The sequence below is a fragment of the Felis catus genome, chromosome F1 (assembly GCF_018350175.1).
Source record: "Felis catus isolate Fca126 chromosome F1, F.catus_Fca126_mat1.0, whole genome shotgun sequence".
Lineage (NCBI taxonomy): Eukaryota > Metazoa > Chordata > Mammalia > Carnivora > Felidae > Felis > Felis catus.
The window spans coordinates 24,590,679-24,617,351 of record NC_058384.1 but is presented as its reverse complement, the minus strand read 5'-3'; the positions used below and the strand labels follow the sequence as shown (position 1 = coordinate 24,617,351).

Below are 26,673 nucleotides of genomic sequence, written 5' to 3'. Positions count from 1 at the left end.
TACTAGTTTTTTTTTTTTAATTTTTTTTTTTCAACGTTTATTTATTTTTGGGACAGAGAGAGAGCATGAACGGGGGAAGGGCAGAGAGAGAGGGAGACACAGAATCGGAAACAGGCTCCAGGCTCTGAGCCATCAGCCCAGAGCCCGACGCGGGGCTCGAACTCACGGACCGTGAGATCGTGACCTGGCTGAAGTCGGACGCTTAACCGACTGCGCCACCCAGGCGCCCCCCCCTTTTTTTTTTTTTTTTTTTAATGCATACTAGTTTTAAGAAATTTGGAAATTACACAGAAAAAGATTTAATTCTGTTCAGGATAAATTACTACTTTAATATATATTCTTCTGATGCTTTAATAATTTTGTACATAGTTGTACATATCCAGTATTATATCTCCTTTATAAACATGTAAGTTTTCCCTTGTATTGTCATGCAGTTTGATAAGCATTTTCTCTAATATTGGATTATTTGATGATGACAATTCTTCACTGGATGATGAATAAAATCATTGGATAATCAAGTTATAAAACTATTAACATACATTGTTATTTCCCAGGAGATTATCATTTATATTTTTATATTTCCATCAGCAGTGTATGTAAGTGTCCATCTTTTTTTTTTTTTTTTTTTTTAATTTTTATTTATTTTTGAGAGAGACAGAGCGCAAGTGGGGGAGGGGCAGAGAGAAAGGGAGACACAGAATCTGAAGCAGGCTCCAGGTTCCACGCTGTCCGCACAAAGCCCAACACGGGGCTTGAACTCACAAGCTGCAAGATCATGACCTGAGCTGAAGTCGGACACTTAACTGGCTGAGCCACACAGGCGCCCCTGCAAAAGTATCTGTCTTGATGCATGCTTGCCAGCGTTAAGTGTTTTCAGTAAAAGTGAATGCATGATTAAATGAGTAACTTACACTTATTAGATGGAAAATAATTTTTCTTTTAAAATTTAATGTTTGGGTTATTAGTATTGAACTGCATTCCTATTTTATTAGATGTTTGTATTTTGTATAAGTCATTGTTTACTTTTCCTACTCATCATTTGGATCCTATTGTTTTCATGGTGATTTGTCTGATTTATACTGAAAGATACTAATTTTTTCCATTATTTTTGGCAGATATCTTTTTCTCAAGTTTCTTCTTTTGTTCTTTCATTTAAATCAGAGTTTCCTAATGTTACCAGGTTCTTTTTTTTTTTTTTTTAAATATGGTTTTTTTTGTTTGTTTTGTTTTGTTTTGTTTTTGTCCATAGGTCAGTGGAGGGAGTGTGAGCAGGGGAGGGGCTGAAAGGGTCGGGGAGAGAAAATCCCAGGCAGGCTCAACGCAGGGCTTGAACTCAAAATTGTGAGATCATGACCTCGGCCAAAATCAAGAGTCAGACACTTAACCATCTAAGCCACCCAGATCAGTGGATATTTAGTAAGGACAATAATATTTATATTTAAAGGAACAAATAGATATTATAATTCAAATCTCAATATTTGAAAATTAGCACCAATATCTTATAATAATGATTAAATTATGACATCTGTAAAATGCAAATTTATGAAACTATTATAAGTTGATGTTTATGAAGATCTTTTAAGATGATGAAAAGATCGTGTTATTGAATTACAGTTTGACTGGATATGTTAATTGAGGAATCTCAGCTCAGAGTATTAACAAAAGTGTTATCCCCTACCCCGCCATCACTACTTTCATCTATGCTTTGTTGAATTCCAGATTTCTACCATAACTTCTTAGAAAGATTTCATAACATTCTGGTTGCTTTTAGATTTTTGAAATATAGTCTAGTTTTAAAACTCTAGTCCGATTCAAATCTGTATTCCTTCCTCTCCCTATGTAGTAGAAAGTGGAATTTTGAATGAACACAGCTGAAGTAGGGGGAGCAGTAGGGACCCCGAGCAGCTGGGCATGGTGGAAGAGAGGGAAGGAGTCCATATGCTACAATACATTTTTATTATAGTTATTATACAGATTGGTTAATCACCTAGAAACATGATTTTTAACCTTTTTTATGATGCAATGTAACACATTTCCAAAGTTTTAATTGCACCTTGATAAATCTGCAAGGAAGGAAAACAAGAATCATTTTTATTGAGGGAGTATGGTAATTGTAAACAAAATTTTATAGGCAGGTAAATAAAATCATTCAAATTATTTTATAATGAAAAATATATGGCTAATCTAATTTTGAAAAACATTTTTTCGATTTTTATAATAAAATCATTTTATAATAATTTTATAATAAAATTTATATAAAATTTTATAATAACATTTTTTCGATTTTCTCCACCAGCATTCCTTAGGCAGTGGTTGAACAATTAAAACAATTGTAGAATGAGTGTTAATAAACTTTTTCATATATTAACATTAATAGGATATTTTACTTGCATTTTTATGTTGTCTTCGTTTGATAATTGAAACAGTTAATGGTGTTGCTAACAATAATGTTTTATACATCTTTCTTGATTACACATAGTACAGATTAAGCTATGAGATTGAGGGTGTAGACCAAATCCACGTCATCATACAATCTTCTAGGCCACGATGAGTTTTGAATTTTAATCTTTAAGTGTAGTTGCGAGCCGTTGGAGAGGAGGCAGGGACGTAACATGATAAAGTTCGCATTTTTAAAAGATTATCCTGGCAGGGGGCTCCTGAGTGACTCAGTTGGTTGAGTGTCTGAGTCTAGCTTAGGTCGTGATCTTGCGGCTAGTGAGTTCGAGCCCTGTGTCGGGCTCTGTGCTGACAGCTCAGAGCCTGGAGCCTGCTTCAGATTGTGTGTCTCCCTCTCTGTCTACCCCTTCCCCGCTCAGGCTCGCTCTCTCTCTCTCGCTCTTGCTCTCTCTCTTTCTGTCAAAAATAAATAAACATTAAAAAAAAGTAATAAAAAAAAAAGATTATCCTGGCTGTTGTATGGAGAATGTTGTATGGGGGTTAGGAATGGAAGCTAATTAGGATGCTACTGTGGTAATAGAAAAAAAGTGATGGATTTTTGAAGATTAACCAATAGACTTGATCATGGATTGGACTGGATATGCGGAATCAAGATAGGGGAGGAGTCAAAGATGACTTCAGTTATCAGATTGAGCAGCTAGTTGACTAGTTGTACCATTTACCGAGATGGAGAATACTGAAGAGAAAACATCTCTGTCCGTGTTAAATTAGATAGCCTATTTGCCATCTGAGTGCAAATGTCATATAGGTAATTGGATAAATAAGCTTGGAGCCCAGTAAAAAGGTCAGGGCCAGAGTAAATTTTATGATTACAATGAAGAACCCTGCCTTAGTCAGACATTAGTGTTTGGTATTTAAAACCATAGAGCTAGGTGAGAACAGGTCAGCACAAGAGGAGCCACCATTGCAGTAGTAGAAAATCAGAGCAGTGACTTGGAAGCCAAGAGAAAACATTTCAGTAAGAAGAAGGAGTGGTCATCCCTGTTGAGTGGTGCTAAGAAGTCAAATAAGATGATTAAAAAGTGACCGATTAGATTTGACAGCATAGAAGTCACTGGTGACATTAACAAATACTGTATTTCTTCATTTCTAAAATATTTTGGGGGCCCCTGGGGTGGCTCAGTCAGTTAGTCTTCCCACTCTTGATTTCAGCTCAGGTCATGATCTCACCATTCATGAAATCAAGCCCATGTCTCTGTGCTGTCAGCCTGGGATTCTTTTTTCTCTGTCTGCCCCTCCTGTGCATGTGCGTGTTCTGTCTCAAAATAAATAAATAAACTTTAAAAAATAATTTAAAAATGTTTTTCATATTTTAACGTCTCTTGATTAGAAGTTCACAAGAGATGATAAGGCACTATTTAATTGGCAGTATTTTTTTCTCTCAATGTTACAATAAATAATAGTTCATCATACAATTTATGGTATCTTGGATTTAATGAAATGTGACTTTGGTAAAGTGGGAATAGAAATCTGATTGGAGTGGATTGAGAAGAGATTAATACATGATTATCCTCATTTATATTTCTGTGAAGATGTTTTTACTTCTTAGCTGTCATTTTGTGAGCCATTTAAAGCATGGTACCAAATTCAAGCCAGAACCGAATTCCCAAAGTAAAGATGTAACAACATTCTACTGTAGGTTTTTTTAAAACATCAAAGAACTGAACAAGTAGTTGTTACTCTAAGAAACTGGGAGCCAAAAAAAAAGTATTATTTTCTGTAGTTTTTTTGAGGGGTGATGTTCTATACCTTCATAGTTAGTTCTCCATTTTTAGCATAGAAGAGCCAAGGAGCAGTGGAATAATGTAATACTGAGTTTTCACAGAATAATTGCCAAATATAGTTTTGTTCAACTTATGAAACATCTGTTTTTCTTCTTTAGTGCCACCTTGTTTCTGCATCTAAATCAACCAGAGCTCTCTTACCCAGAATCTTTGAATCAGCAGGAACTTTTCTGATATCTTCACCTACAGCTCCTGGGTTCAGGCACAATTTTATTACAAGACATTCTATATGATGCTCCAGCCACGTTTGATTTACTTTTTTGTGTGAACATTCTTTTTTCTTCTTGATAGATGTTTAGCCTTGCCTTGTGTTCCAGTCTGTTCTTTCAGTACCTACCAAACTCCGTTCTCTACCATCCACCATGTTTCTTCTTGCTATCTTCTACATTCGTCTGTTTTTGGTGTCTCCCTCTCCCCCCATTTTTCGTTCCTTTCCTGTATTTCTTGCCTTTTCTATTTGCTGACTCTAGCCATTCTGAGCATTTACTTGTTTACCTAATTTTATCTCAGCAAATTCTTGCCCATTACAAATGTACAGGTATAAGTAAAGCTGAAATAGATAATTCCTGTGCTTAGTAGTAAAGGGTACACAAGGGTACACAGAATTTGTATTCAGTTATGGAAGTGGTTTTTATCTTAGAAAAAAGTAGGACATTTTAAATCATGAGTTGGGTCCTCAGGGTGTCTTATATTGTGAATTCTGCACATTAAAAAGTGTGGTGATAGCATCAATGTTTTTCTAATTTTGTAACGTTAGTCAAATCACTTGATATTTCTGTTGCTTTCATATCCTCATCTGAAAAAATAGAGCTTCATCACTATATATACTATATTGCTGCTAGTTTATCTCCAGGATAAGTGAGACAAATGTATCAAGTAAGCTAGGGAATGCAGTTTGCTACAGATATAGATTATTCTCTTGGCTTATGCTAGCTATCATGTTTTCCTTGCTCCCTTCCCCTTCCCCTCCCCACCCTCATGTTATTTATCTATCTTGCTCATTTGACTGTGAGCTCTTTAAGAACGTAGATTTTCTTATTCATCTCTGTTATCCCTGTTGCTTACCATGGTGTCTGATATAGTAACCAAATATTTGAATGAATATATTTAAGTAAATATTTGAATGGATGGAATAGAACGGAAAGAACTGTATGGGGCCAATAATGAAACCCTTGGGGAACAAGGTCGGGGGAGAAATGCTTTTGAATAAAGGAGGCTGAAAAGGAATGATTGGTAAGACAACAACAACAAAAAAGCAAAGCTCAGTGATCAGCCTTAAGGTTAGCTGTTTTAAATGCAGCAAAGAGGTCCAATAGGATAATGACTGAAAAGCGTCCATTGTATTTGCTTATTAGATAACTGGGTCTCATATGGACAACAGTTTCAGTAGAATGGTGGTGGATGGTAGGATGGGAAGAGGGGTTTGTGTGGAAGGCAGATCATAATGGATTAAGAAGTGAATAGGAATTGAGAAAGCAAATAGGACACGTGTGGATTCCTTTGTAGCAGTTTGGTTAAGAAGAGGAAGAGACATTAAAAGGTTACTGGAGGAGGAATCTAGGATCAAGGAGGGGAGTGTTTGGTTTTGGATTATTGTATTTTCTGTGGGCGACACTTGATATTTGCAGGCCATAGCAAAGAAGCATGAGAAGTTGACAGTAGATATAAGAGTGAGGGGATGGTAGGCAGGAGGCAGACAAGAATGAAATAAGCATGCTCAGACAGAGGAGTTAGTTCTGACGAGGAGGAGGTAGGTACCTCTAATAGTAAGACTAGAGGAGATAAAGGAGGAAGAAGTGGGTAGTCTCCATAAATGTCAAAAGTCCCTTGCAGGTCTGTATCAGATCCATTGTGTATGCAAAGATAAGAACTGACATAGGACTTAAAATAAATCTCAGGGAACTCCTAAAATCGAACAAATATGTTGGCTTGCATTTAAGTCCTATTTGTAACCACTCAGTCTTTAATGGTTTTTGTGTCTTTCTAAGAGAAATAGTAGATAGGTAATTTCTTGGAGTTGCTTGCTGAATGGGACTGAATACCCTATTCAGGTAAAAAAGTCTTTTTAAATAATGTTTCTGTTCCTTTTAGATGCACATCTTAGATTGCTCTAATACTTAAGAATTTAAAAGATATGATTTATAATAAATGTTACTAGTTATCCTATCCTGTTTTCTTAGAGTCTTTGCTCCGGTCTCAGTAGTATATGATATTAGGTATACATGTTAAAGTATACAAACTTTACTGTTAGAGCACTGCTGACTTACCAGTTCTGACTTACCACTAAATCTTGCTCATGTTTTCCTTTTAGTTATTACAAGAACTGTGTACGGTGTTTAATGTAGATTTACCATGCCGTGTGAAGTCTTCCCAATTGGGAATTATCAGCAATAAACAGACGCATACCAGCGCCATAGTGAAGCCACAGTCTAGCTCCTGTTCCTATATCTGCCAGCACTGCCTCGTCCACCTTGGAGACATTGGTGAGCCTTTGGTGTGAAGGAATTGCTAATATATTCATCCTTTTCTTTGGAGTAGTCATAGAAAGAAGCTCTTTTCCCTCAAACTGAGTATGTACACACAATGTCGTTTGCCATAAGAGGAAATTATAAATTGTATATTAAAGAATTTACATTGTCTCAGTATTTTGGGATTGGCAAAGGATTTTCAAGGTAGTCACTTTCATATGAAGATGTAAATTTTATTCGGACTTCATGCAGATGTAGGCAAATGAATAGCAAAAATGTAATCAAAGCTAAAGTTTTCAAAGTGGTGCCGTAATGTCTTTTAAATTAAAAGTCTGTACTCTTGGAATTGCAGGGTTTATAAGTTACTCCTTCTGAAGCTAGATTGTCTTCTTTTCTTCCTATTGTCAGTATATTAAAACCTCATTTTTAATTGTTTCCTTTTTGCAGTTAAATTTGTTTTTCTATTTAATGTAGTTTGTCTGAGAGTATGTAACTTATTCTTGTTCGTCCCTTTAAGGTGACCTAAAAGGGTTGTAAAATAAATTAACTATAGGATTATGTTTCAACTGTCCTCAAATAACAAGGAATGGAGAACATTCCTTTGAGTTCGAAGATTTTAGATATCTAGATGTCATATAAATCATTGACTCCATTTGGGGTCATGTCAAAGTAAGCACCAAGTTCTGCATGGAGACTCAGTGAATAGTGCATTTAGGTTGTTTTTGCTTTTAGTGTATCCTGTGCACACACATACTTAATATCGCAGTAGGTATGAGACATTTTTCAAAGTCACTTTATAAGATATTGAAGAAATACATACTTTTCAGATTATATTGTATAGTGTTTTTTGTTTTGTTTTGTTTTTAAGTGCCATATAACTCACCCCTTCTTGGTGGGCCGGCTCCAGGTCACCAGCATAGTCCATAGGGGGAGCTGGTGATGCATGACACTGGAGGACCTGAAAATGGGGGCTAGGTAAGCTTTACAATTGGTTCCATGCTGAATGTCCCAAATAGGGAAGGCCAGATGGACACTTCACACATAATCCTATAGTTAATTTGTTTTAAAGTATTTTCTGTCTTTAATTATCTTAAATTAATTTTAATGTGTTTATTATCTTTAGAATTGAAATCTGTAGTTGTTTTGAAAATAGTACCCTACTAGTTTTTTTATTCATTGTTTGTTTTTAAACTAAAGTTTCTTTTTCCTCTTCTCAGCTCGATACAGAAACCAGACCAGCCAGGCAGAGTCCTACTATAGGCATGCAGCTCAGCTTGTCCCCTCTAATGGTGAGTGGGCCTCTCACAGCAAGTCGTGGTTGACTAGGATACTTGATTCTCTATAGCAGTATGGAAAAGAAGGCTCATCTTCAGGTTTTTGAAAGCAAAAGATTTTGGAGTTTTAGTGTTAAGTTTTGGAGATTTGGTATTGATTGACTTGGAGTTTTGGTCATATTTTTTCTTTTCATTGTATATTCTATATAAGCAGAAGTGGATTTTTAAAATAAAACTGTTGTTGTCAGTAAACCAGTATAAAAAGAATATCCCCTAATGTGATCTAAAATTGTTTCAATAACTCTGGCTTCCTTAATTATCTCTTAATACCACCATTTCCTTACTAGAAAAATTTTTATTTATCTAAGAGATAGTGCTTATGTCTTTTGATGGCCTCAAAATCGACATTAGCAGTGATTCTTGTTTGGTGAAATACATCATTCTTGTTAAGCCAAATTGAAATTCTTTTAGATTCTGAAAGGAGCTCCTTTCGAGCAGGGGTGGCAGTTGGGCACACTGTTCGTTTCATTTTGTCTCTGGCTGCTTTCCCACAGCGGTGGCAGACGTGGTAGTTGTGATGGAGTCTCCTAGGCCCACGTGAAGTCTTACCTATGCTTCTAGTGCTCTCTACCCTAATGACGTGCTTTTTAACCTGTACATGCTATGTTCTGTTGTGGGAGTGTGCTGTTTTGAATTATGCCCATTTGTAATGAGTTACTCATGAGATTTACTTTATAAAATACTCCCCATTATTAATTTAAAGGTTTGAAAACTGATCACCTGTATTCTGATAGCAAGACTGTGCATCTTGGGTTACTTTAGCATCTTAACTTTCTCCTCTAGGTCAGCCTTACAATCAGTTGGCTATCTTAGCTTCTTCCAAAGGAGACCATCTGACCACAATTTTCTACTACTGCAGAAGCATCGCTGTGAAGTTCCCGTTCCCAGCTGCCTCCACTAATCTACAAAAAGCACTTTCTAAAGCACTGGAAAGGTAGGGCTGACTTTTCCAAGAGGACTTTGTGTAACCTGGTAGTCTTCACCTGTCAACCTGATAGCGTACAAGAACTGATAGTTACCTGTGCTTCTCTTCCATTTGCCTAATTTCTCAACACGTAGATATGTTTTAATAGTTTTGCATGTAGTCATTGCTGAATTTCAAGCAGTCAGCCTCTGATTTCCCAGTAGAGGAGTACAGGCTGCTGAATTCTCACAACTCCTCTGAGTGTGTTGCAGATAAAAAGTTTCATGCAGAATCTTCTCCTTGTGTATCAGGTGCTCAAATAATGTGTTTTTGCAGACTGAAACCTCTTTTAAGAGGTGTTAGCCATTTTGCTGCTTAAGATTCATGGAAATTTTTCTTCCATTTCAGCCGGGATGAGGTGAAAACCAAATGGAGTGTTTCTGACTTCATCAAGGCCTTTATTAAATTCCACGGTCATGTGTACCTGAGTAAGAGCTTGGAAAAGTTGAGCCCACTTCGAGAGAAATTGGAAGAACAGTTTAAGGTTAGATTTCAAAAATAGAGAATTTTTTTTGTCTTGTCTAAATCAGGAAGCATAAGATATTGATGAAGTTGACTCCTAGTTTTTATGTCATTACTTAGCTGTGAACTCTTGGTTAAAAGTAAATTTGAAGCATATGGAGTTTTTGCATACAGCATCCCCTCAATTTAAACAGAGATACCATCTATAAAGAAATATAGCAGTGGTGTTTTCACTAAATAGCTGCTGTTTGGCAGAAAGTTACCAAAGTGGGGAGAAAAAACCAACTCCTCCTTCTTCTCAGATCCAAGCACCTTTCTCTCTCAGTTTTGAAAGTACTACTTTTAATGGTTTTTATATTCTTAGATATAATTCTGGTACCTACTTTATAATATTTCCATTTTGCAACCTGGGCTCATTATTCTCATTGTGCTTTGATCCATCAGGATTTGTGGTAGTTTGAAGGAAAGGAATGAGAATTTCATTCTTTTATTAATTTGTGTAAGGAAATAAATTAACCTTTGTTATATTTATATATATGAAAATGATCTTTTATTAGAATATTGAATTAGCAGTATTAATTCTGTCTTTAATTCATGTATTCAACAAATATTTGACTGCCTGTTAATGTCAGTCACTGTTTTAGTCACTGGGATCAACAGTGAACAAGACAGTCTTAAAGAACATTTTATATTTCTTGGTTGCTTCTGGGTATCTAAGCACTTGGGATGTTGTCTATAACTGCCTTACAGTTTTATAAGTAGTATAAAAGTAACATGTTCCAGAGATTGTAAAACTTAGTTAAGAGACATAAATTAGCCAAGTATAGTCAATGTGAAGTAGTTTTACAGATAATCATTTTGCAGTTAACACTTTTTATGTACAAGAGATTGTACTAAATAACTATAATAGAAATAGTTTGTTTTTGAATAATCTTTTAGAGTCTCCTGCTGCTTTCTGCTTCGTTTAGGGGCCTATTTCAACTTTTAGCCCATGATTTACAGAATCAAGCACAAGCAAGGAACAACTAATTTTTATGCCCTAACTAAGCTATTCTGCCTGTACAGAACAAACAAGTCTGAATAGTTTCATTGTAAGTGGTCAGATATATGAAGGATTATTTTAAAATAACTTCTCTTTGTCTTTTCTGAGGTCAGAACTAAAATCATTAATCCTAAAAAGATATCTATAGGGGGTTGCTAAGGATTCTGTCTTTTGAGAGCTTAAAAGTCAGGTTGACAGTCGTCTTCCTTGGATGGTTTAGGTATAGTTCTGTAAACTAGCAGGGGATTGGATCCAATGACCTGTTGAGATTGCTCCTGGCTCTGTTTCTGTGAAATAGGGATTGGGGGGAACCTACCTTAATTAGGTCCTCTCTATATGGAAGTTACTCTGGTCTAGAGTCTAGTCAGTTTTGCATTTGATTCAAGTTCAAACATTAATATTGAAATATATATTTCCATATATAAAGTTTGGGGGGTTATGTGGACAATTCCTAAAAGATGCTTTGAAGTATCATTCCAACACTCTAAAGTTAAACATAGTATGAGGCAGATCTATTTTTAACTTTACTCATTACTGAAATACCAGAAGAACATTGTTGGAGTGAAATTCTAGCACAGTTGAGTAAATATTCAAAAGTGTTTCTAAAGCATATGTAGATAATTAGTGTCATCTACATGTAAACTTCAGCATATCTAACTAGTAATCTTTAGCTACTAAGCAGAAATGTTTACCAAATTGAGGTGTATTAAAAGATTTAAGGCCTGTGATTTAGGAAATGAGATGCAAGCCTTTTTATATATGTTAAATACATGCTGTTTTTTTCATGGTACTGAGTTCAATAAACTCCACAACTGCTGTTGAAGGTGCCTTTGAGTAACAGTGTGTCCGTTCCAATCTGATTTTGTACCTAGTGAGGCCCTCTGCTTCCTACAATACAATCTAAATTTTATGCAAATATAACTACATAATTACACTTTTACTTCTAAAGATGTGAATTATTCCTTCACCAAGTACTTACTGAGTACCTACTGTGAACCATATACTTCTCTAGGCTTTTAGAGGTGGAGGGGAGAGCAAGACACAGTCTGTGCCTTCATGAAATTTTACATTCTCATTTGCTAGTACTTAGGATGGACTCACATGCATTAATTCTTCTGTGCATACACTAGAAAATCCTTTAAAGGGCTGTGATTGTCTTCTATAGGACATTGCTGCCTAAAATAAAATGCCAGTGGATTAATACGTTGTTCTGTTTTACTCATAAGAAAAAATGCTTTTTGAAAAATACAAATTAATATTCTCATTTTTTGCCAATATTATATGTTTATATAAATGGTCAGTTTATCTAAAAGGTTAGATATAGAGAATGAAGGAGAAGTTTTATGGGAGAATTCAGAAGAAGAGATAGGATTTGGGGACATTTTAAAGAAAGGAAAAATGCTTGATGCCTTTGAAAAAGGAATGAGCATTCTCCATGTATATACTGGCATGGTAGGTGGCAAGGAAGCTGAGAGAGTAGCTGAAGTGCAATTGAATGGTATTTTCCTGCCGTGATAATGGGAGAGATCTTGCTAATAGGATCCTAAAACTTACTCTGGATGTTTCAGTTTCTTTATGTAAATAGAAAAAAACCTCAGAAGTTGCTGGACAAAGGCAGTTCTAAATTTCTGAGATGGTAGGAATCTCTTGTCACTGCTTGTAGAATCATCAGTAAGATTGTCTGTTTCCCACTATAAGGCTAGTGACAGTGAGAAGGAGGGAGGTTGGCTGTAGCTAAAGTGTAGGGTGAAGCCAAGATATCATCACTTGTAGCTGTCAGCTTTGTTAGGAACTTGTGTTTGAAAAATATTTTCTATGGGAGTAATCTAAAATTACTGCAGATATTAAGGTAGAAGGGTGAGGCCACTGGCTGAGAGCATGTAGTGAATTCTTCTTGTAATAACCTGGTTTAGCAGGTTGCTATAAACACTAGTTACTAAGGTAAAGGAATTTGATGATGAAGATCATACATGTACTTTTCTAATAGGGAAACATGTCAGTGTTATAATTTGTAGAAGGGCCTGTACCACATTATTAATTGTTTTAGTATATCATTTACCCTGTGTTCCAATATTGTTGCTCTGTACCTCATTTATAAATAAGTGTCTTTAAATGCGTCAAGCCTTTGAGTAAATTTTATGACAAATTTTGGAAGTCATACTTTGTGTACCAAAAGTTCAAAAACATTGTTAGTCTTCTGGTTTGAAATTTTTCTTTTTTACTGTGTACATCTACTTTCTAGTCATTGATTCTAATTTAATAGTTTACTATATGTGCATCTCATATAAAACCACTTCTAATGGATTAAGATGTATACTTTTACTGACTGATGCCCAAAACTTTTTTTTTCATCATATTAAAAAATACACGGTTTCTCGGGGAAAAAAAAAAAAAGTATCGTGAAAAACAGCTGAAAGAACTCTGTGGTGTTGGGGCTCATTCCTTTCAAGAATTCCTTTCAAGGCAAAGAGTCAGCATGAGAGATATCAGACCACATTGGACTTGATTAAAATCCTACAATTAAGAGCTGATTCAAAGGGGCACATGCACCCAGTATTTACAGCAGAGTTATCAATAATAGCCAAATTATGGAAAGAACCCAAATGTCCATTGACTGATGAATGGATAAAGAAGATGTGGTGTGTGTGTACACGCACACAATGGAATATTACTCAGTGATCAAAAAGAATGAAATCTTGATGTTTGCAACAACTTGGATGGAACTAGAGTATATTACGCTAGGCGAAATAAACTAGAGAAAGACAAATATCACATGATTTCATCCCTATGTGGAATGTAAGAAACACAACAGATGAACCTAGAGGAATAGAAGGAAAAATAAGATTAAAAACAGGGAGGCACATCATAAGAGACAAATACAGAGAACAAACTGAGGGTTGCCGGAGGGGAGGTGGGTGGGGGGATGGGCTAAATGGGTGGTGGGCATTAAGGAGGGCATTTGCTGGGATATGAGCACTGGGTGTTATATGTAAGTAATGAATCAATCACTAGGTTCTACTCCTGAAACCAGTAACTACACTGTATGTTAACTAACTGAATTTGAATGAATGAATGAATGAATGAATGAAGTCATTGACTCATCTGTGACTCTGTTACCCATCTGGTTCTAAATGCAGACTGCCAGTTTAGTTCTTGTGTTGAAGGTGGCTCCTATTCTTGATAATCTGCGGTATTTCTGTCTTACTTTACAGAGGCTGCTGTTCCAAAAAGCTTTCAACTCTCAGCAGTTAGTTCACGTCACTGTCATCAACCTGTTTCAACTTCATCACCTTCGTGACTTCAGCAATGAAACAGAGCAGCATAGTTATAGCCAAGACGAGCAGCTGTGTTGGACACAGTTGCTGGCCCTCTTTAGTGAGTATTAAATTTTTAATTTTAATTCAAATCATTTAATTTTCTGTGCTGTCTTCTTTGGAAAGCATAATCTTAGGCATTTTCATCGTCAGAGTGTTAGCGACAACAAAAATGCCTCCTATCTAGGCCTAAACCCTAAGTTCTGTCCTTTTATCTCCTGATACCCTCCCCTCATCAAATATACCTGTAACATTTTTTTAAAGATTTCATTTTTTTTTAAATTTTTTTTTTTTCAACGTTTATTTTTGGGACAGAGAGAGACAGAGCATGAGCAGGGGAGGGGCAGAGAGAGAGGGAGACACAGAATCGGAAACAGGCTCCAGGCTCTGAGCCATCAGCCCAGAGCCTGACGCGGGGCTCGAACTCACGGACCGCGAGATCGTGACCTGGCTGAAGTCGGACGCTTAACCGACTGCGCCACCTAGGCGCCCCAAAGATTTCATTTTTAAGTAATCTCTACACCTAACATGGGGCTCGAACTCACAACCCTGAGATCAAAAGCTGCACACTCCCCCGACTGAGCCAGCCAGACACCCCTGTAACAGTTTTTAACATGGGGGATAAAAGCCTTTTTAGTAAAAAGCTGTGATGGGGCCCCGGGGTGGTTCAGTCGGTTAAACCACCAACTTCAGCTCAGGTCATGATCTCACGGTTTGTGGGTTCGAGCCCCATGTCAGGCTCTGTGCTCATGGCTCAGAGCCTGGAACCTGCTTCCAATTCTGTGTCTCCCTCTCTGCCCCTCCCCTGCTTCTGCTCTGTCTCTCTCTCTCTCAAAAATAAATGTTAAAAAAAAACAAAACAAAACTGTGAAGTATTCAAGCATTAAGGGGGATACAGCAGAAGTCTCATAATGCTAGTTTAATTTGGACTGGTACATTGTTTCAAATATCTTATGTTTTCTGAATACATTTTTTTTCTTTAAGTGTCTTTTCTTGGCATCCTGTGCAAGTGTCCTCTCCAGAACAAGTCTCAGGAGGAGTCCTACAATGCCTATCCCCTTCCTGCAGTCAAGGTCTCCATGGACTGGCTGAGACTCAGACCCAGGGTCTTTCAGGAGGCAGTGGTAGATGAAAGACAGTAGTAAGTGTCTTAGAATTTCATGTTAGTTTGTGTGCTTTGTTTATTTGATATTCATGGATATGTAGAAACCGCCTCTAAAACACAACATCTGAACAATGGAAGACTTTGTGTTTTCCACCCACTCTCTGGAAATTGAACTGAAGACCTCTTTGTATGTTTTTCATTTATTTGTTTGAATTTCTTGTGTGAGGCAAAATCTTAAGGATTTCTGACTCCCTGTGTGTGTCCCCCCCCCACCCCCCCCCCCCCCAATTCTTGGCTGCAATCATAGGGAAAAAGCATTTTTCACATTTCAAAATGAAATTGAAGTAAAAACCAGTTTGTTTCTTACCCATTACAGTATGCTCCAATTTTCTGTTTAGAAGTTGAAGAGAAGTGATTTTTTACTTTTTCCATTATTTCCTATACATAAGCTGTTTGGTCCTGCCTTACAGTAACACTGCGTTTGAGTTACATTTGCTTGTTTTGAGCATAGAGGATTGGGAGTTATTTTGGCTCTCACCGTTTTCTCTCTAATCGCTACTCAGAATAATTCTGATGGTTCTTAGGAGATTTTGATTTTATGGTAACAAATGAAAACTTTCAGTTTACCTTGGTATTTTAACAATGTGTGGACTTTCTCACATGATAAAGAAAAAGGTGTAGTCATTACTTTGAACAAAGGATGTGATTTGACTATGGTGTACCCCAACCCCGTCACAGATTAAGAGCTAGCAGTGGATTCCACAACTGATAATGTGTGTGACAGCTCTATCAAAACATAATATGTTGTTTCTCTGGTTAGTGTGTTCCCAGTAAGTACCAGTTATCAGTGTTTAAAACTGACAAACGATTTTCACTAATTGTTAAATTAGGAGTCTGGGAAATGGCCTGCAGTAGTAGGTCTCTATTGTGCAAATATGACCCTTCTGGTGTATCTTTTACCTAGACATACATCTTTGAAAATAGGTTTTAGGAAATCATACAGCATTGAAAATGCTGAAGTGAGAGGGGAAAGTATATAAAGTCTAGGCCCTATAGATAACATTGTCCTGGCTTGTTAGTGTTCTAGTATCTCCATTTTAGACAAAGTCTGAATTGTCTTTTTAATTTACAGCATTTGGCCCTGGCTAATTTCTCTTCTAAATAGTTTCCATCCCCATGAAGAGGATCTTTCAAGTACTAATGGTAAGGGCTAACTTAACTTGATGTTGTTGACATCGTTCCCCATCACTGATAGTAGGCTTAAGGCGAGAGAAAAACATGTTTTGTTTTCGTTTAAGTTCAGTAACTCAGAAGGGACTTTCAGTGCTGCAGTTATCATGAATAAGTGGATAGAAGTAGAGGTAATGTTCTTCCAGTTCTTTCAGCAGCATATGCTCCTTTTTGAATAGGAGTCCAGAGAGTACAATACCTTTAAATTCTTTCCGGCTTCTTCCCTCCCTCCTCATTTTTACTGGTTTTTTTTTTTTTTTTTTTTTTTTTAAGAGAATTAATTTGAACAGCGTTACTCTGTTAAAGAAGTAATACCTGCTTATTATAGAACATCTGGGACATACAAACATTAAGTACATAAGTCACCCATGGTTCTCTCTTACAAAGATACGTTGTATTGTTCATATTATAGTGTATTTTCTTGGGATCTTTTTCTTAAGTGTACATATACATACCTGCCTGTGACTGATATCAGATACAGCTTTGTGCCTGCTTTTTAAAGTTAATGTTATATTGTTAGCATTTCCCTTTGCCATTTAAACATTTGAAGTGTGATTTTTTTTTTACTGGCCGCATAGTATTCCATCCTCTGGATATGCCATAATGTATTTAATCACTGTCCATTTGCTGTACAATTTTCCACATTGTAAATAATTCTGCACTGAACAATCTGTAGTTAACTCCTTTCTGATGATCTTACTTCCATCAGATCAGTGCTTCTCAAGCAATTTGCAAATGAATCACCTGGGGTCTTGTTAAAATGCAGTTATGATTCAGTAGGTTTGGGACAATGCCTAAGATTCTGCATTTCTTGCAAGCTCCTGGATGATGTCGGTGTTGTTTTTCAATACTTTGAGTAACAAGGAGATAATCTAAACAGTGGGATTACCGATGTGGGGCTATGAATTTTTAAGGCTGCCAGGGAAAAAATAGTCCATTGTATCCATCCCCCTCGGCACTGAGTAGTAGATAAGTATTAGGGGACAATGTCTAATGCGCAGAGGTGACCTGTTTTTAAATTAAAATGTTTTACAAATCTTGATTTCTACCCCTCTGTAGCTACACCACTTCCAGAGGAGTTTGAGTTACAAGGATTCTTGGCTTTGAGACCTTCTTTCAGGTGGGTGGCAGCTGAAGGAGCTTTATTTTATTATCAGTGGTTACAGTATTAAAATTAGGAATCAGGCTTGGGTGTAGAAGAACCTTTGATCTATCCCAGCTTTGTCTTATTTTCGTAACAACTAAAAGCGAAAGTGTTTTTAATATGAAGTGGATTTGTGTATGTCATGCCTTTAATCGCTCTGTAATGCCAATACTGAGTGCTTTTACAGACTTGGGGGGAAGGAAAGGAAAAGAAGAAAATTGTTTCTCCCAAGTGGTATTTATTCACTGGATTTTTTTATACTTTGTTGAAATTAGAGGGGAAATCTCAAAAATGGGAACCAAATGCAAACCAAAGGATATTGCTTGACATTTTTCATATCATTAATAATGACAAAGCAATTTGTTTTTCTAGTCATTTTTGTCTCTTCTTAGAGGAAGAACTTCTTACTCCTTTTCAGGTTGAACTCTTTGGTCTGTGTCCTTGATCCTATCTCTTCCTGCCTCCCCACCTGTTACCCTCTCTCTGCGTTGTAGTTCAGTATCTTTTTATTTATTTAACAGCTGGTTACTTCCTTTTGGCCTGCTAACATTCAGGTGTACCCTGTTCTTTTTAAAAAGTAAAATTGACAACCCTTTCTTCCTCTGACGTTGCTCTATCTTTCTCTTCGTCATCAAACTTTTTTTTTTTTAATGTTTATTTTTTATTCTTGAGAGAGAGCGCAAGCTTTATAAGGAGAGAGGGAGAATTCCAGGTAGGCCCTGCACTGTCAGTGCACAGTCCAACACAGGGCTCAAACCCACAAACCATGAGATCATGACCTGAGCCGAAATCAAGACTCGGTCACTTAACCACCTGAGCCACTCAGGCACCCCCATCATCAAACTTCTTAAAAGCATAGTGTGTGAGAACTTTACTGACCCCACTTCACTCCCAGTCATTTCTCAGCCTCATTCAACTTAAACTGTCAGTGTGTTTCTGGTTACCAAACTCCATTGACTTCTTTATAATTTTCATCCTGTGTAATTTTCTCTAGCATTGAGTTTGTTAATCCCACTCCTATATGAAGCCTCCTTTTTTCTTAGCTGTTTTTCTTAGTTCAGTCCCTTGTACCACATCACTCAGAATATTATCTTCCAGGGTTCTTCCCTGCCCTTTCCTTCCCATTTTCTATATTCTCCCTTGTGATCAAATCCATCCTTTCGTCTGAAGCATTCATCTCTTGGATAGTAACTAAGCCCAAAAGTTTCAGTGTCTGACTTTTTTTCTGACTCATAGTTTAACAATCTGATCTCCCTGTGCATTTCAAACTTTAACATGACCCAAAATGAGCTTGTATTTTCCTATTAGGTCAGCAAAAAAATAATCCTTCTATATTTATCTGTGTGCCATTATCCACCTACATGAACTCTAAAAAAATATCCTTATTTCCATTAATCTTTCTCACCAAGTCTTTGTAATTCTGTGTCTAAAATGCCTTTTAGACCCACCTCCTCCCATTTATTTCCCTATATAGTTCAGGCTTTTATCACCATTAACCTGCAGTATAAAAAGCTTCCTAATCAACCTCCCTACTTAGATTCCCTCTCCTGTAGCTCATTTCTGCCCTGCTTTCACGATTATATTTTTAAAAATACAGACCTGTTGAAGTCCCATTAATAACGCAAAGACTTCAGTTCGCTCATCCCCAATTGTTCCAATATCTTTTTTAGCTTCATGTCCAAGTGCTTAGTTTCTCAGTGGTATTTTCTGCCACCTGCCCCCTAATCCTTAACGTAGTATACTACGTTGGCTAGGTCCTTTTCTTGAGTAACTTTGTTTTTATTCCTCTGACACATTGTTCATGCCATGCCTAGAGCAGCCCCATTTCCTCTTCTGCCCTTCTCTTACTAGCCTGTAAACACTTAACACACCTGCCAAGGTCCAGCTCAGGTAATAACTTAATCTGTGAAGTCTTTTCAGAGCTTAGCAGAAGGAACTAGCCTTCCTGTTAACTATGCTTATTTGCGTTGTTTTTCTTACAGTACTTATCAGATTGATTTATAATTATTTCTTCCTTAGGGAGATACTGTTTCTCTACCTCATTTATCTTTGTGTCTTCAGCATCTATCCTGCAGCCTGGCAATTCTTAGATACTTAAAAATAATACTGAGTTTAATGAGGAAAAATCTGAAAATTCTGATTTTTTTCAGGTTGATTTACCTTTCTAATGTCAATGAGCTTTTTGCTGTATATATTTTTTGATATAAATACATTTTTCTGATTTAGGGCCACCTAAAGTAGATAGATTAATGCTGTTTATTAGAATAGGCATACTCGGAGACCCTTAGCATTACAGTGGTCATTTCAAGCAAATTATATAGAATCCAAGGTAAGTGTTGATGAAAACTTTCGTTCTTACAGTAAAAGTATCTTTTTAAATAAAAGTTGTGACTTATTTTAGCTCAATTAGAAAGTAAAATCTGAGTAAAAATATGCAAATGCATATTGTCTTTTTTGTGTTGCTTCACTGTATTTAAAATCTTCGGCAACATACATTCAAAATGCAGTCGATTGAATTTAGTAGCTAGCCTGTGTGGAAAAATCTGAAACCATTGCATTTAAATTAGGTAAACGTGGTTGCCTGGGAAATACCTTTAGAAGTTTAATTTTGTGTAATTTGTGCTTATCTCGATTTTAGGAACTTGGATTTCTCCAAAGGCCACCAGGGTATTACAGGAGACAAAGAAGGTCAGCAACGACAAATACGACAGCAGCGCTTGATCTCTATAGGCAAATGGATTGCTGATAATCAGCCAAGGTATTTCTTATCAGATACACTTACACACCCCACATGTGTTTTAGGCTCTGGTACGATGCTCTTGATCATAAACTCGTAAGCCAGGATGCTGGTAACACATCATCAAATTATGACCCTGGTGATCATAAGTATACTCTATTTATAATCTCTGTGCTCCCCATTACACTGCCTAGTGTAGAGAAATAAGCATTGTCTCCCTTGTTAATCATGAACTTCTGCTCTCATTTGTAAATATCTGTGTAAATCTAACAAAATTGTATGTTCACAGGGATGGTGATTTGTGTTGACAGGGTCGTGGCGGTCCATTTCAGTCAGGATAGACTAGAGTCAGATAGGTTTCTAGTTCTGCCACTCCCCGAGGTGTGTGTCTTTAGGATCTCCCCAGGTGATTCTAACCTTTCCAAAGTCAGTAACTATTTCAGATTAATTTTTATATGCAGGCTCCTGTCCTACTGTAAGCACTTAACTGGTTGCATGCTTGAATGAATTTAATCCCTCTGAGCTCTAGTTTTCACACCTATAAAACAGGAATTACAGATCACTACTTCAAGGGTCTGGTCTAGGGCCTTGTACTTAAGATATGCTCAGTAAATATAGCTGTCATTACTAGAAAGCATTAAAGGGGCGTGGGAATGTGTGGTGATGCTAAGGGATAATGAGGATTTGAGTTTTTCTGTAACTGCTTTTTATGCTATATAAAAATATTACACTGTAATATCTTGCTGTCTCTAAGTCTTTAGGGCTGGGAATGTACTTACTTGACTGTTGGGTCCATGCACAGTCCCATTGTTATTGTTTTTTAGGTTTATGGTTTTCATATGTGGATTTATTTTTACTTTTTTAGGCTGATTCAGTGTGAAAATGAGGTAGGGAAATTGTTGTTTATCACAGAAATTCCTGAGTTAATACTGGAAGACCCCAGTGAAGCCAAAGAGAACCTCATTCTGCAAGAAACATCCATGATAGAGTCACTGGCTGCGGACGGGAACCCAGGACTGAAATCAGTGCTGTCCACGGGCCGTAATCTAAGCAACAACTGTGACACAGGAGAGAAACCAATGGTCACCTTCAAAGAGAACATTAAGCCGCGCGAAGTGAACAGAGACCAAGGAAGAAGTTTTCCTCCCAAAGAGGTGAGAAGGGACTATAGCAAAGGAATAACTGTAACTAAGAATGATGGAAAGAAGGACAACAACAAGAGGAAAACAGAAACCAAGAAATGCACCTTAGAAAAGTTACAGGAAACAGGAAAGCAGAATGTGGCAGTGCAGGTAAGCTGTATTTGAACTATAACGCAGGTAGAGGAAGGCTCACACAAAAGGCAAGATTTTTCATTTTGTTCCTAAAGCTTGAGAGTTGGCTCTTCTGGAAGCTTGAATGCGGCACAGTAAGGTCATGTAAAGAGCTGTGGTAGGTGGCTACTCCATCAACCTGTAGAAATTGTAATGTGAGTGAAAAAAATCTCAACCTGTCTTGACATTTCTGTCAATCCTTTCAGTTAGGTAGTTTGAAATGACCAGAGCTGTCAGTTCCGCAAAGAATTCTGTTTGCTTTAGAAGGTGTAACTGCCATTTGTTAGTGTTCTATTGGGAAATGTAGGGTCTTGTACAGAGCCAGTAAGTAGGACCAAGAGTATATTAAGGCTTATAGGGTTTTTTTTCAGATTCACTAAAAAAGATAAAATATATTCTTGGAAAAAGATGAGACTTTTTCTTGACATTGATACCTGTCCCAGCCAGTGGCATTGTATCACTTTAGTGTTATCCTGGCTCATGGGAGTTTGTAAAGCAAGAGTTTAAGTCTCTTGCTGGGAAAAGGTAAACACTACTCAGTTATTTGTGACTTTTTCTTAAACCTTTCCAAAGAGGAGATAGAGATGATTTCATGTAAACAAAGATGATCTTTGTTCTGTGCTGGTTTCATTGATAACCGTTCACGTCTGAACAAATACCTAAATAGCCATGTGATTTGTTAGCATATTTTGGCAAATGTATTTGTTTGCAGTAGGCACAAGGAACATTACATTATTGAAGGCTGCTTGCAGATATAAACAGTGCCTTCAGCCTGTTTCATCTACAGAGTTTTTTTGAGAAGGAGAGAAATAAGCACATAATAGTTGCATTTTAGGATTAATAGAGAAACAGAGAAAAACAGGGCAGAAATTGAGAAAAGGCATGGGGAGAGGGAGGTGCTGGGGAAAGACCGAGAATAAGCCAGATGAACTGTAGAAAGCTGGAGGACCAGTGTTTGAGGGGTGAGTCTAGTATGTCCTGCCTGCTCTGCCTCCGTTCTCTGCAGCTGCCTCCCAGCAAGGGCCAGTCTGAGCATCCCCTTTCTGGTCTCTCATCCCTCTTAAATCTGCCTCCAGACGATTAAAGAAAGCTTGACAGGAGTCAGTGTATCACCTCTCTGTACCTCATCCTAAGTTCTCTGTAAATGTACCTGTTTTCCTTCATTTTACTCAATTTGAGCAATGCATGTGACATCTTACTCTCTGTAGCTCGTTGTGTAGAATGTTGGGCCCTGTTCTGACTGCTGACAGTATCCTTATTCTAAAGGGGTGGTAGCCTTGGGGGTGGACGGTGGATGCCTGACTGGTATGCTTGAGGCTGCCCAGATGAAATTAAACTGAGGGCCAAAGTGTCTCTCCTGTGAGTTACTCATCATTATTAATTCATTATCCATGTTTCTTGTCTAATGAATTTGAGTATAAAGGGCCCTGGAGCCCATAATAGGTGGCTTAAGATTATAGGCAAGTTTTTTAACCTGTTGGTATCAGATGTCTCATTTGTCAAACAAATGAGCTCTCAGGTCCTTTCTGTATTTAGTATGGTCATGATTTTGTGTAAGCAAAATCATCACACCAATTAAACGAAATATCTTTCTATCTTTAATTGACAAATAATTTGTTTTGATTTTTTTCCCCCACTTTTTATTTAGGTATTAAATACCTTCACATGCTTTTTTTTTTTTTTTTTTTTTTGACGTAATGGGGTTTTAAATTCTTTCTTAGAGGTGCTTCTTTGTGATACATTTGAGTTTCAGATTATTATAGATGGTTTTGCTTTTGTTGGTCATAGGTGAAATCCCAGACAGAACTAAGAAAGACTCCAGTGTCTGAAGCCAGGAAAACACCTGTAACTCAAACCCCAAGTCAAGCAAGTAACTCCCAGTTCATCCCCATTCATCACCCTGGAGCCTTCCCTCCTCTTCCTAGCCGGCCAGGTAAATACACATTTTCTACTTAATCTCATCTGTATAGGAGTTTCTGCTCCCTCATTGAATAATTTATATTCTGTCAGAGTTACATTACTAAACCATAATGTTAAAAGGTAGAAGGAAGTTCTCTTTTCTCTGATGCTTACTAAGTTCTTTTTGAACCATTTCTCTGTAGTATATATACAAATGCATGTTTGTTATCATGAAGGAATTCCTATCACTAAACATAGCATTTAAGAAACCACCTTTAGAATGCTCCACTTGATTCAGTGGATAGAAATAGCAGCCAATACTCTGTATTTAATTCTTGAAATCAAGTTAAAGATTGATGCTTGATCAGTCTTACTTGATGTCTGATTCCTGCCATTTATAATTTATTAGAAGACCTCTTCTTCTACCCTACCCCACCTTACCCCCAAATGACTTATTTTTGCCTTTCTTTTGCTAAGTGTCTTTAGAACTAAAGCTGCTATGTTCTTCTATTTTGAAGGGTTCCCGCCCCCAACATATGTTATTCCCCCTCCTGTGGCATTTTCTATGGGCTCAGGTTACACCTTCCCAGCTGGTGTTTCTGTCCCAGGAACCTTTCTTCAGCCTACAGCTCACTCTCCAGCAGGAAACCAGGTGCAAGCTGGGAAACAGTCCCACATTCCTTACAGCCAGCAACGGCCCTCTGGACCAGGGCCAATGAACCAGGGACCTCAACAGCCACAGCCACCTTCCCAGCAACCCCTTACATCTTTACCAGCTCAGCCGACAGCACAGTCCACAAGCCAGTTGCAGGTTCAAGCTCTAGCTCAGCAGCAATCCCCCACAAAAGCCGTGCCGGCTTTGGGGAAAAGCCCTCCTCACCACTCTGGGTTCCAGCAGGTGAGTCACAGTCGTGCGTACCGTCCAGCCAAGATCAGGAGGAGGGGAGACTGGAATGGTCCAGTGGTTGGTTAATTAGAAATACCAAACTTACTTTGGTTAATTAGAAATACCAAAATTACCAAAGCTTACTACTTAAGCTTTCCAGATGCTTCTGCTATGGAAGGATTATGGAGAAGAATACACTCTCTCTGATGTTAAGGGAAGTTCAGATGTTTCCCTTTCTCCTTCGTAAAGGATAATAGATCTTAACTACTGTTCTTTGCTGCTGCTGCTGCTGCTGCTGCTGCTTGTCAACTTTGTAGAGAAGAACTTTGTATAAATAATTCTCCTATTTGAAAATAAACTACAGGAGGGAAATAGAATCATAATCTTGACAAGGTGTTAAGAAAGCTATGACACCATTCTTAAATATCATCAACCCCACAGTACTTGGGCTGGGAAGGGGGAACACACGCACATAGCACACACGCTTTCATTTGTTCATTAAACCTCATAAATAATTGAATTGAAAGAGAAGGTGAGTTCAGTGCCCATCATCCGAGAAAGCTCTGCGTATTGAAAAACATAAAGGGTAAAGGAAACTGAGTTTTGTCAGTTAAGTTTCTCAAGTTCATTTTGTGATTTCCTGAGTATTGAATGTAACATTGCATTTTATCCTCATCTTGATGACAAGCATCTCTTTTTTAGTATCAACAGGCAGATGCCTCCAAACAGCTGTGGAATCCCCCTCAGGTTCAAGGCCCATTAGGGAAAATCATGCCTGTGAAACAGTCCTACTACCTTCAGCCCCAAGACCCCATAAAACTGTTTGAGCCGTCATTGCAACCTCCTGTAATGCAGCAGCAGCCTCTAGAGAAAAAAATGAAGCCTTTTCCCATGGAGCCATATAACCATAATCCCTCAGAAGTCAAGGTCCCAGAGTTCTACTGGGATTCTTCCTACAGCATGGCTGATAACAGAGCTGTCATGGCCCAGCAAGCAAGTGTGGACCGCAGAGGCAAACGGTCACCAGGAGTCTTCCGTCCAGAGCAGGATCCTGTGCCCAGGATGCCATTTGAGGTGTGTGTCCTTTCCCATCACCAGACACAGCGGACATAGGTGTGGGGCTGCGTATCTTTCGAATTTCTAAAGCAGATGCTTGTAAAGGCCACTCTCCGATTCGTTAGCGCTGCGGCACGCTGCCCGGCACCTGATGTGGCTCCTGGTCTCCTCCACACACTGGCACAGTCTGTTGGATTCAGAGGAGCGAGGGGCTCTGTCACCGATGCGGACTGTGGTGGTCTGGCAGAGAAATCATGTGCAGAAATCTTGCACGCGGCATATTGGGGAATCGTGAAACAGAGCTCCTCTCAGTTGGGCTGAATCATCTGAGTTTAAAAATAGGTTTACTGCGTATTTAAACAAATTGTTTTCTGAGAGGAACGAAGTCAGCCAGTTATCTTCGATAGTGGAGTTCTCCTTCCTTTCTCTCTTTATTCACAAGAAATGGGTGTGCATGTGTAACTTTTAAAAAGAGCTGTTTCTCTGTTAGCCCAAGATCACGCTGATCACCCTGCTACGCATTGTTTTCCTCACTGGCCGCGTTAACCTTTGATGTGCTGCTCCTTGTTTGTCAGTGGTTTTTGCTCCTTTCTACCGTCTTGCCCTTTCACTGCCACTGTCCTGTGTCACCTTGCTTGTTTCAGAGCTTTTTCTTTGCGTAGTACCGTCTCCCTGGGATTTTTCTGCTTGACTGTACTTACCTCTGTCCCCCTAACTGTGCTGCTACTCCTTTGTGCTTTTGTCATTCCTTACTACATCTCACTGTGATCCTTTCTGTCACTAGGACCCCAAGGGCTCCCCTCTGCTTCCTCCGGACCTGTTAAAGAGTCTGGCTGCCTTGGAGGAAGAGGAAGAGCTGATTTTTTCTAACCCTCCTGATCTTTACCCAGCTCTGCTGGGCCCTCTCGCCTCTCTTCCTGGACGGAGCCTCTTTGTATGTATTTGACATAATTCTTGCTCTAACCCCAGCTTCTTTCCTGAGATTTTGTAGTCCTTGGAATAGATGGTTTCTTTTTTTCTGGAGCTTTGAGCTTTCTTTCTTTACAGAATTGTACAATTTATTTCTTCACTGCCAAAGCTAACCTTCAAACGGTAGTAGAATATGGCAAAACCTTTCTGACTCCATGGTTCTAAATCTCCGAGTCCTAGCTTTGTTGTAAGTGTTATTCAGGGCTGGTCATAGGATGTGATGCTGGCAAATTAACTTACTTTGCAGGTGGTACTTCCATCTAAACCCAGCAGTTTCAAGGATCGTTTAATCTTGCTTAGGAGCAGTGAGATTTTTCTTCATATAAATGTTCTAGATTTTTTAGTGACATTATTGAAGAGTATGTAGCTCTTTTCTGTTTGGTTAAGTAAGAGCCCTGACTTCAATTCAGAGGGAGATTCATAAACAGAATGAGTAAAAATGAAGAGAATTCTATTTAGAAACGTTGGCGTGCCATAAATGAGTGAATACAGAGAGAAATAACTAGGAT

General features: G+C 37.9%; 1 protein-coding gene across 11 annotated transcripts in view; it reads left to right on the top strand.

Moving 5' to 3' along the window:
* SMG7 (SMG7 nonsense mediated mRNA decay factor) overlaps nt 1–26,673 on the top strand; it is a 91,475-nt gene that overhangs the window by 58,295 nt on the left and 6,507 nt on the right. For 4 of the 11 annotated variants that reach the window (XM_006942748.4, XM_006942749.4, XM_019821744.3 and 1 more), the window contains 14 exons: nt 6,553–6,724; nt 7,927–7,998; nt 8,827–8,977; nt 9,356–9,491; nt 13,724–13,886; nt 14,810–14,966; nt 16,063–16,133; nt 17,220–17,280; nt 19,943–20,062; nt 20,907–21,333; nt 23,143–23,287; nt 23,772–24,151; nt 24,842–25,213; nt 25,980–26,129. In XM_006942748.4, the coding sequence (XP_006942810.2) occupies nt 6,553–6,724; nt 7,927–7,998; nt 8,827–8,977; nt 9,356–9,491; nt 13,724–13,886; nt 14,810–14,966; nt 16,063–16,133; nt 17,220–17,280; nt 19,943–20,062; nt 20,907–21,333; nt 23,143–23,287; nt 23,772–24,151; nt 24,842–25,213; nt 25,980–26,129 (2,577 nt within the window). The remainder of the gene's footprint in view (nt 1–6,552; nt 6,725–7,926; nt 7,999–8,826; nt 8,978–9,355; nt 9,492–13,723; nt 13,887–14,809; nt 14,967–16,062; nt 16,134–17,219; nt 17,281–19,942; nt 20,063–20,906; nt 21,334–23,142; nt 23,288–23,771; nt 24,152–24,841; nt 25,214–25,979; nt 26,130–26,673) is intronic. The other 7 variants (XM_006942751.4, XM_023247825.2, XM_023247828.2 and 4 more) reach the window with 5 other exon arrangements.